General features: G+C 41.7%; 1 protein-coding gene across 2 annotated transcripts in view; it reads right to left on the reverse strand.

The window, feature by feature from the left end:
* ERO1B (endoplasmic reticulum oxidoreductase 1 beta) overlaps positions 1-10,601 on the reverse strand; it is a 60,551-nt gene extending 49,950 nt beyond the window's left edge. For both annotated transcript variants that reach the window (XM_090044620.1, XM_090044629.1), the window contains exons 1-2: positions 10,438-10,601; positions 738-857 (exon numbers count right to left, since the gene is read on the reverse strand). In XM_090044620.1, coding sequence (XP_089900746.1) covers positions 738-857; positions 10,438-10,518 — 201 coding nt within the window. In that variant the 5' untranslated portion in view covers positions 10,519-10,601. The remainder of the gene's footprint in view (positions 1-737; positions 858-10,437) is intronic.
* Between the last annotated feature and the right edge of the window lie 298 nt (positions 10,602-10,899).

Genomic DNA, 10,899 nt, shown 5'->3' on the forward strand with positions numbered 1-10,899 from the left:
TCTTGATGATAGGTGGAGCCAGGTCATCACCCTTGTATGTTTGTTTGGTTTTTTAAAGTGTAATATCTTTAACTGTTAGCTAAGAATAAAAAACTGCCTACCATTAGAAAGGCTGCATCAGTTCCTATATCCAATTCATGAACAGATATTACAACACAACAGTATAAAAGTGAGGAGGAGTGGGGAAAACAAAACAAAATAAAAAAAACAAAACAAACTTTGCGTCAGTTGATCTGATGCAACATTTTTGTTGAGGTAGCTATACTGCATAAGTAGGTGGAGTGATACCACAGAAATTTAAAACTAAATGAAACAGGGAAAACTACAGAGGTTTAAACTTGACAGACAGATGAAATGGGATATATAAGATTCAGCTGCACCAGAATAATCACCCCTATTTTCCATATTTAAAGTAGTGTAATCATTTTGTTTGTTCATACCCATAGTGGTTAACATTCAGTGCAATTTAAAGCCACTTTCCCCAAAAGCTAAAACAGTTTTGATTTACATTAGGCCCTGGAACAGTGACAGTAACAAAGAGAAGATCTCAAACTAGTGCAGCATTCATGGACTAAAAGCAAATTACCAGCAGCCTGTAAAGTGAGCTAGCTGTGGGCTGCCAAGAGAAAATGAGATTCAAAGTTACAAATAATTAATAATGGAAGTATATAGAAAAACTGAGCCTTAGTATGTGGTTTTAAACTTTAACTGCACAGGAAAGCGTCATTTTTATGTACCTTGTAATATCTGAAGTAGTCGCGTTCTTGCAGTTTCTGTATTTTGGGGAAAATCTTGTAAGTATTGAAGTCATCAATGCTTTCTATATCACACTGGCAATCATCCAGGACTCCTATAAGCTATATATATTTAAAAAAAAAACAAAACAAAACAAAAAAAAAACAAAACAAAACGGTATTTAGTAACATGGCTCTGTGGATATTTACGGTTGTTACATGGCCCTTTTATTTTATTTTTTTTTAGCAGAAGAAAGAAAGAGGCCAACCATGAGTTAGAAATACAGTTCAAAAACAACATTTATTTAGTGTCTTGGCAGGAGAATTCCATATATTTATTACTAGTAAGTTTAATACACAGGTTTAAAAAACTTTCAAATTGTACAGTTTTGTTGCCATAGTCCTTTGCATTTAATCCATCTCCTGTACAACAAGGCAGGCAGGGTGGTACTCATCCAGAATTCTGAATGAGTTAATCTGACAGATGCCACCTACAGTACTTTCTATCCAACTTTATACTACTGGGGCTAAATATTCATAAAGGCTTGAAAGGACCTCAAGAGATCATCAGTTCAAACAGGGAATCGAACCTGAAACCTTGGTATCATAAAACACCAGGCTCTAACCAAGCTAAACACCCACTTTCCTCTCTGCTCCTGCTATAATGTTATGCTAACATATGAATAGTAGTTATACAGATGATTACCACTGTCCTACAATTTGTTCAGCAGTTGCAGTCCACCCAGACATATGATGAAAGATGTGGGGCCTAAATTTCCCAAACTCAAGTGCATAAATTCAGACATGGCTCTTTTGTTAAGCACCCTTATAGGAATTACTCATCTCCCTACGCCAGTGGTCTCCAAACTTTTTTGACCGTGCACCCCTATCAGTAAAAAATTTTTGAACATGCACCCCCAATATATTTATTTATAAATTATATACATGTACTACTCGCATACCGTACGTGACACGTGACTGTCTGACATATGGACTGAGTGAGGGCACCAGTGTCAATCCATATATTAAATATTAATGAAGATTAATTCCTTTTTATTTTTTAGATAAAAATAAATATAAAAACAAGTTCTAATATTTTCTTCCTGCACCCCAATGGATCATCTTGCACACCTCCTGGGGTGCGCACACCACACTTTGGAGGCCACTGCCAAATCTTGCATTATCTTGGTAAGGGTACAATATTAATTTTAAACCAAGTGAAGTTCAGCTACCCTGTGTTTTTAGAAGGAAAGAGTTTTATTACTGTTTCCCATTACGTTAGTAGTTTTGTCATTAAAAATCTGCATGTTAATGCTGGGAAAACAAAGTCAGACAACAGCAGTGTCTGAAGTGTCCCATACCAACCATTTTTACTGCTTATTAAGTACAAAGTTCAGACCTTTAAAAACAAAAAGAAGCAAAACACCTCATTACTACTTTATAGAACACAAGACAGAGAAATATCAAAGTCACATTGAAACAAAATATGAAGTCTACCAGGTTAACTTACAAAATAAAACTAACACTAAAAACACTTAAATGCTAATACTGCAGTTGCATTCTATTAGGAATTGGGTCTGTCAGGTCTGTTCTCCAGTACCTAACAATGAAAACTTGATTCTCAAGAATTTGCCTGTTTATTTTTAGTTACTCCAAAAATGGATACACAAATCAATTTTTTATCCCTTGTGATTCAGTCTTTCAAATAACACAAAAATTGCCCAGCAAACCATAGAACATGAAAGATGTGAACCTTCAAGATCAGAAGAGGTCTCAAGAGTTCAAACTCTAAAAAATAAAGGCAATACATCTAAACACAAGAAAGTGGTTATGCCATCCAACATACTCTTTTTTCTTTGATCCAGTTTTAGAAGAGCAGTAGCACTTTCTTCCATAGAACATAACAAAAATGTGGAATTACACCTTGAGAGGACTAATATTTCATGTAACATTATGTTCTTATTGTATTAGCATACTCTTTAAAGGTGCATTAGTGGCCCACATGTTAAGTGAAAGCACAGAACGAGAAGGCAATAGAATCAGTTCAAGAAACCACTGAAGAGGTTGGAGCTTCACGTGGCTAGTTATTTTACAGAGCTGTTCTGCTCTTGTGACTCAAACTCAAAAACAGCTATTGTTCAGCAAGAAACTGCTGTGAAGCAGTTATGCAACATTTTCTGAATCTTCTCAATCAATGTTAGGTTATTTACATTAAAACAATTTTCTTTTCTTTTGATGTTTTAATGAAGTACTGCATTGTAGAAGTGCTATGCAATTAATATATTAAAAGAAATAATTTTTAAAAGTCTGCTTCCTTCCCATTACTCATGCTGCTCGTATATTTTGCATTTCACTTCATTTTGATAACTAAACTAGACTGCTAACTCACTTTAATGACACTGCCAAATTCTGCACTGGCACATGTTATCACAACTCCAGTTCTTTAACGGGGTTGCACTGATTAGCGATTTATGCAGTGACTGAATTTTGTCTATTGCATTTTTTTGCAATATTTAAGTTGTTTCATTTCTCATACTAGAGGGGATTTTATTTATTTTGAAGGAAAGGGTTTAGACAAACTGAAACAAAGAACCTCATTAAACCCTTACTGGTCCCGATAATGATGCAACCTAAAAAATAATTAAAAACCTAGCATCTCTCTTAAATTTCCCAGAGGATGTAGTAAAATACAGACAGAAAATTAAGAACAGTTGAGTTATACAAAATGACTCTAGATAAGTTAAAGCCCCTTAAAGTAGATGATTATTATTCAGTCAGAACTGAATGAAACACCCTTTTGTATTTATATTTAACCAGTCAGCTTACTAACATGTATCAAGTAGGCAATTCCCTCATAACTGCATTTACTAAAAAATTCAAAAGAATGAAAAATTGAAAAAAGGACTAGCATATTCATTTTTATTTTGTTTGGATGGTAGGTGTCAAATTTACCACCTTTTATATTTCTATAAAGTATGGCAAAACATCTTCATACATTTGTCACAGTCAAACTGATGAACTGTCACATAAAACATTCATGATGTAACCTTGAAAAAGGAAGCTAGCAACCAAAATTTGCAAGACAAATAAATCAATATAAAAATTTTTCATTTATGAAGTATTTGTAAATAAAAACATATGGAGATTTCTTTAGCTTCAAATTTATAACAATTCATCCATGTGGAATTTAGAGAGAGAAACAGAGTCAAAGCTTCCATGCATCATGAGATTAATTTTGAATATATTAATAGAGTAATGTAAATAGCATGTTTACACAAACAGCTTTAAACTGTGTTATCAGGTTGTTGCTGAAGCAATTAAATTCCTCATTAGAGCACCAACTGGGACACCTTGTTTTGCTTCTACATGGTTTATCTTTTTTCAGTAGATTCAGAAAGAGAAACAAAGTAATAGGCAACAAGATCCAAAAGCAAATATTATCAGGAGGTTAGCTACAGTGTGAAGGGATGCTATTTTCAACCATTGTTTAAAACAAGACAAATGATATCCCTCCCACATGGTAAAGATAAACATAAATGCCAGTTTGCTAATGACTGCATTAAAGACCACCAACAAAAAACAACTGAAAACTTGCTTCAGAAGCCATTTAAATGCATCCCATGGACTTCACAGTACCAAAAAGTGCCACTAAAATGCAGCCAAAGGAAAGGATTTGTGGGGGATGATACCTACTTTTACTAGACCAACTGGTTGGGATAAATTTAGATAAAGCTTTCAAATTGCCTCACATCATTCCTGAACTCTTATGGCTAAATCACTCCAACCTTTTGGAAGTCTAGCTAACTCAACTTCAGTGGACACGAGACACCCCTCCCTAACTCTGGTAAAAGGAGTGGTACCCCATTTTTAAAACAACTTATAGATTACAATGCTTAGGTCCTTGCAGAGGGGCTGGAGAGCGAGGGTTCGTCAGACAGGAACAAGTTGCAGCCTGCGTTCACCCACTTACCTCCTTAAGCATCCTTCAAAGAGTCTGGTATCCTCCTGTTGAGCACCCCCACACCAGCTAACTTCTTGGCAACTCTAATTCTAGTTTGGATGGTGGCTTACAAGAGAGCCAGTTTCACCATATGTATTACATATGTACACACCAACATGGATATTAACACACAAAATACCCAATATACATGGGGGAAGGAGAATGTGTGTGTGCAGGTGCCTCTGTATTTACCCAATACAGCTTCCTGCCTGCCCCAAACAGAATGGGAGGAAAAAAAACAACCCAAAAACATCATCTTATATTTGCATACAAGGAAATCTCATTAAATATACTGTCTATCATTAAACTGCTGCCAAAAGCAGCACGTGGTCAAAAATGGAAAACAACTATGAAGCTGATTAAATGCAGCCGACACTGAGCATGACAATAAAACATATAGCTCATACTGCACAAACATACCACAAGTAGTGCAGCCCAGCTGAATAAGACAGTAGTGTCCATTGTACTTAGTCCCCCTCACCGCTGACTTTTTTTCAAGTCATGAGCAGCCATTATACTGAATATACTTCAGCTTTCTCTCCACTCCCACAGCTAAACTGTGAATTTGGCCCCCACTACATTTTACAGGTATTGTGCAATTAACCAGTTAATTGAGCAATTACCTTGAAACCAGCTACACATCCAAAGTACCTACTATGCTATAAAAAGCTCCAATCAGCTATAAAATTAGACCTCAAAACGTGTCTTAGTTTTATAGCTGATTGCCATCAAATTTTAATTTGCACGTGTAGCAGGGTCTCCCCAGTCAGCTGCCAGGGCTCCCAGCCACAGGGGTGCACCATGCCCAGCTGGGATGAGGGCTGCTAACTATTGATCCTGTCAGCACAGGGACCCAGAGTCCCACAGCTATGGATGCTGGGACCTGACAGGACGCCTCCCAGTGCCAGGACACAGCTCAGTCTTCACAGCTGAAGGGGAGCAAGAAAACCTCTGGAGCTTGGAGACTGCAACTGTTGTAACCTCCCAGCCTTGCAGATGCCTGAAAGCACCAGGGCCGGAAGACAATGGCAGCTATGGAGCCTTACTTCTTCCCAGCAGAGGAAAAGCCCCAGATCAGGCTTCCTCAACACTGGCAATAAAGCATGATGGAATCTAATGTACAATCCCACAATCACCTTCCTGCCATGCATGTGTGACATGGCAGGAGACATGATTGTGTGGACTGTGCATTAGATCCCACTGCACTTTTACTTGCACTTGTAAGGGGACCCTTCTTATTCCCCATTTCCAATTATTCCAGTTTCTTCATCAGCCTGGCAAACATCACCAAATGGGGCCCCAAACAGTTAACCCAGAAACGCTCTGTTGCCCCCTCTTTCAGCCTGACACATATGATTAGCGTGGCTCTGTCCTCCATGGAGGTGGACCTGGACCAGACTGCCCTGTGCCTCATCTGCACAAGTCCTGTGATCTTCCAAAAATATCCAGTTCCAGTCACGAGCAGGGGGCTATCTGGATTCACACACATACTGAGCACTGATGAACTATGGGGTCATTATGGCTTGAAACGCTGTTGGCTTAGTTCAATGAAGTAAAGGGTAAATTAGGACCCTTTGGCTTTGACCTAATAGAATGTATATTTAGTATTATACACAGTCTTACACTTAAGACTTAAGTCTTACACTTAGCTAAGATCAAGTATAATAGATACACTGGAAGGCACGTTTAAGATTCAGAGTGAACTAGACAAACTGGAGGATTGGGTCAAAGAAATCTCATGAGGTTTAACAGAGAAAAGTGCAACGTCCTGCACTTAGCATGAAAGAATCCCATGCACTGCTACAGGCTTGGGACCAACTGGCTAAGCAGCAGCTCTGCAGAAAAGGACCTGGGTTACAGTAGACAATAAGCTGAATGAATCAATGGTGTGTTCTTGTTGCCAAGAAGGCCAACAGTATACTGGGCTGTATTGGTAGGAGCATTGCCAGCAGATCAAGCAAAGTGATTATTCTGCATTGGTTAGGCCACATCTGGAGTACTGTGTCCAGTTTTGGGCCCCCCACTATAGAAAGGACTCAGGCAAGTTGGAAAGAGTCCAGTGAAGAGCAACGAAAATGGTTCAGTGGCTGGGACACATGACTGCTGAGAGGCTGAAGGAACTGAATTTATTTAAATCTGCAGAATAGAAGACTGAGGAGATGGTTACAAAGAGGATGGATCTAGACTGTGCTTAGTGGTGACAGATGACAGAACAAGGAGCAATGGTCTCAAGTAGGAACAAGGGAAGTTTAGGTTGGATATTAGGAAGAACTCTCTCAGTAGAAGGGTGGTGAAACACTTCAACAGGTTACCTAAGGAGGTGATGGAATCTCCATCCTTGGAGGTTTTTAAGGGCCAGCTTGACAAAGCCCTGGCTGGAATGATCTAGTTGGGGATGGTCCTGCTCTGAGCAGGGGGCTGAACTAGATGACTTCCTGAGGTGACTACCCAGCCTAATTTTATATGAATCTGGGATTCTGAAGTGCAGTTTTACCTGTCCGTGACAAAGGCAAAAAGGCTAAAGGAGGGACTAAAAGGGCAGAGTGGACAGTGTGACGATAGAGCTGAGAAAGGACCATGGCAGAAGGAAGAAAGCTCTTGATAAGTGCTCAGACCCTCCCTGAATACCACACCTGAACAGCGAAGCTGGACATGATCTGACTGGTTTTCAGCCGACTACTGCCGCAGAACATCTTTAAGGTAAACCCTAGAGATCTGGCTGGGCTGGCAGCCTTGCCTATCATGCTGGACTGGGATTTCATGTTCCAGGACTGCCAAAGCTTTAAGGATTTCTGAGAGATAAACAAGAGGAAGAGAGAGGGCCCTCTCTGGGCTCTCTGGAGAGGGAAAATTGGGAGCGTGTAGCACCTGTGAAGATGTTTAATCTGGCAATGAAGAAAGAAGACAAAAAGCGGGCTTATCAGGTACTGCAACAAGGTGGGTGATATTGAAAAGGTACAGGACCCCAATGGGATCTCATGCCCTGCTATCAGGTGACCCAGAAAAACCCAGTGAGATACCTCCAACCAGTACTAGCCCTCAGGGCAAACAGGGGGTTCATGATTTACCACAGCCAGCCAAAGCTGTGCAAGACGTATGGTGAAGAAAGGCACTTAGCTTTGGTCTACCTCTATACCACATTCTCCATATGTAACATGAAGGGCCACATGGCAAAGGACTGTAGGAAGAAAAGTTGCTGCAGCCTCAGTCACGAAGGAGGTATACGTTTCACCCCTGTCCCCAGTCCTTTGGGAAAGAGCAACACAGCAGAGAAAGGAGAACAAAGGACAAGGGAAAAGGGAATGAGAGACACCTACAGGAGAGGCAGCAGAGCCTAAGGAGCAAGTGAAAAAAGTTATAATGAAAGCCAGGGAGAGTCAGAAAAAGAACACTTCAGCCCTTCCCCCACCCCTCCTAAGCTGAAAGCCAGAGAGAAAAGAGAAAAAAAAAAATGCAGGGAGGGGAGCACTGTACCTCTGAAAAAGGAGAGAGGGGGAGAGCAACTCAGAGAAAGGAGGGGGGTCATAGAAGAAGTAAAATGAGATGGAATGGCATTTAGAGGAAAGAGAAAAGGAGGAGAAAACGAAGAAGGGAGTTAAAAGGGTAGAGGAGAAAGAAGCAGATCCCCAACCTCTGCCAGTAGTCTTCCCTCCTCGGTTTTCTCCCCACAATAAAGCCCTAACCACCCAGAAGAGATTTTTTGCCAGTCAGGAGGAGTGGATGGACAAGTTCTTAAAGGAGTTTAAGACATGGAAGAGTTTGTGAAAGCAATGAGTATGAAAATGGACAAGAAGGAAGCACAGGGGGAAGATAAGACAGAAGAAAGCCTGTAAAGAAAGAAGCTAACATCAGACAGATGAAGGTAAACTGAAATCTTAAATCAAAACGTTGACTCTCTCTCTAAATTTACAGTCTGTACTAAATAAGGACAGAAGGAATGGTTGAAGTGTATCTATATAAAAGAACGTGCATTATCAGCAGCAAAATAAGAAAATAAATAACTACAAAGAATACGAGAGGCGGTGGGAGTGGAGGCCATCAAGCTGGTCTGGCTCAAATATTAAGAGCAACATGTGTAGCCATGCTAATTAAGAACCCAAGCATCAAGATCAAGAGAAAAAAAAAGAAGTGTGGGTGGGTGCTAATGCTATAAATAATGTGCAAAATGAACAAGAAGTTATTTGAGATCACAAATCAGTGGACTGAGATGAGGTGTGGAGTTTCCTGAAAAAACTAGGAATCAGCATGACTGGCAGAACACCCTGAAAATCAGTAGGTGATTTCAACTGCATATGACAAGCACAGGACAAAAAGGGTAAGGGGCAAGCAGGAACCACGGACAAGTCAAAGATCCTAAACAGAATAAATCGCACACAATAACTTGCAGGATACAGGAGGATACAGGAGGAAGAGGACAAGAGAAGAGTCATCTTCACAAGAGGAAACATAGCAAGGAAGTTTCTCATGAACTGACCTTACCCTGACATCAAAACACTGGACAAAGAGAAGCAGAAACACCAATTTTCCTCTTAGAGCACTGCATACTTGCAGCAAATGTCAAACAGTGCTTAAACCTGAGCCCATGCAGGGTGAAAATATATTTATGGAAGGAAGGACCAAGAAGAGAGAGGGGAGGAAGATGTGGATAAAGCCTTGGAGAAAGAAATGGGTCCTGATATTTGTAGACAGAACCTAAAGAAAGATGCAAAAAAAGAAGGTGCAGGGTGGGAGCAAAGTTGCATGGGAAACTGAACTATACAAATAGAGGGGATAGGAAAAGGTTCACATACCAGTAAGATGTAAAATGTGGAATACCTAAAAGAATTGAGAAAATAAATTGAAAAGTTTGTGATTTCATGGACAGGCTACATAGCTACATTTTTTTAGATGGGGTAGGTGAGGGGGAAAGGAAGAAAGAGCTGAATGGAATTTGGATATTTTTGTAATAAAGACAGGGTTTATACTATATATCAGTATTATATATGCTGCTTAAAAGCATGTTCACAATGTACCAGTGCTAAAACTTGCAGCATTTAAAAAAATAAAAAAGGTAAGCTGCAACAACTCTCGGTGAATTAAGTCTACGTGTATTTCTAGTAATTGGCCTATCTGCAACTTAATACAGGCACGTCTATTTTGAGGTCAGCGTGTTCACATTTCCTCCTCACTTCTGCGTACTCAGGGACAGCAGGGTCTGCCAGCAAGGGGAAGAAGCTGGAGGAGGAAGCAGACGGCAAAGCAACTACCTGCCTCCCCCATTTAGAGACTCAAGACAAACCTCCAACAGTTATGAGTCTATACCTGGAAAATGAAATGGTCTAATAAGAGATATGCTGGGTTTTTGGTTGCGTGGGAAACTGTCTCCCTAATAAGAGATACTCATATAGGGTAGGTGAGGGGAAAAGGAACCTTATCTGCCCATTCACCCAGAAATAAGTGGGCAAACAAGGTTCTTTGGGTAAATACCCATTTACCCAAAGAAGCTTGTCTCCCTATAACAATTTCCAGAGACTCTAATTACTGGAAGCTGAGATTGGAGTAAATAAGGTGCATATGTCTGTATTACATATCTGTATAGACCTTATATATACACCAACACAAACACACACACGCTCCTCACACCACCACCTAGGGAAGCGCCCCGCAGCCCCCGACCTGGCCCCGGCCCCGGCCCCAGCCCCGGCGCTCAGCCCCGGCGCTCACCTGGGCCTGGCCGGCCGCCCACAGGCAGCTCAGCACCGCCAGCAGCCCCGGCCCCGCTGCTGGGCCCCGGCCGCCACTCATGCCGCCCCCGGTCACGGCCACCGCGGCTGTTAACGGCTCGTCCGGACACCGTCGCTACTGGAGCAACCAGCGCCGCGCCTCGCCCCGCCCCCTTCCGACCAGAGCACAAAGCCTGCCGGGAACCTGAGTCCAGCCGCCTTCCCACCCGCGGCCGCCGCAGCCTGGGGCGCGGGGAGGCGGGGCCTCCCGGCGGCGGCCAATGGGGGAGAACCACGAGCCCTCCAAAACAAGGGGCGGGGAGAGGGGGCCTGTCAGCGGCGTTGGGAAAGGGGCGGGGCTTCCCTCTGGACCCGCCCCCGCCTCCTAGGGCTGGCGCGTGACTAGGGTGTCACTCGCGCTCCGCCCCTCCCCCCAAAGGGTCCCGGGGGGCGGGGCTTTCCC

The sequence above is a fragment of the Crocodylus siamensis genome, chromosome 1 (assembly GCF_052110815.1).
Source record: "Crocodylus siamensis isolate JL-2025a chromosome 1, ASM5211081v1, whole genome shotgun sequence".
NCBI classification, from domain to species: domain Eukaryota; kingdom Metazoa; phylum Chordata; order Crocodylia; family Crocodylidae; genus Crocodylus; species Crocodylus siamensis.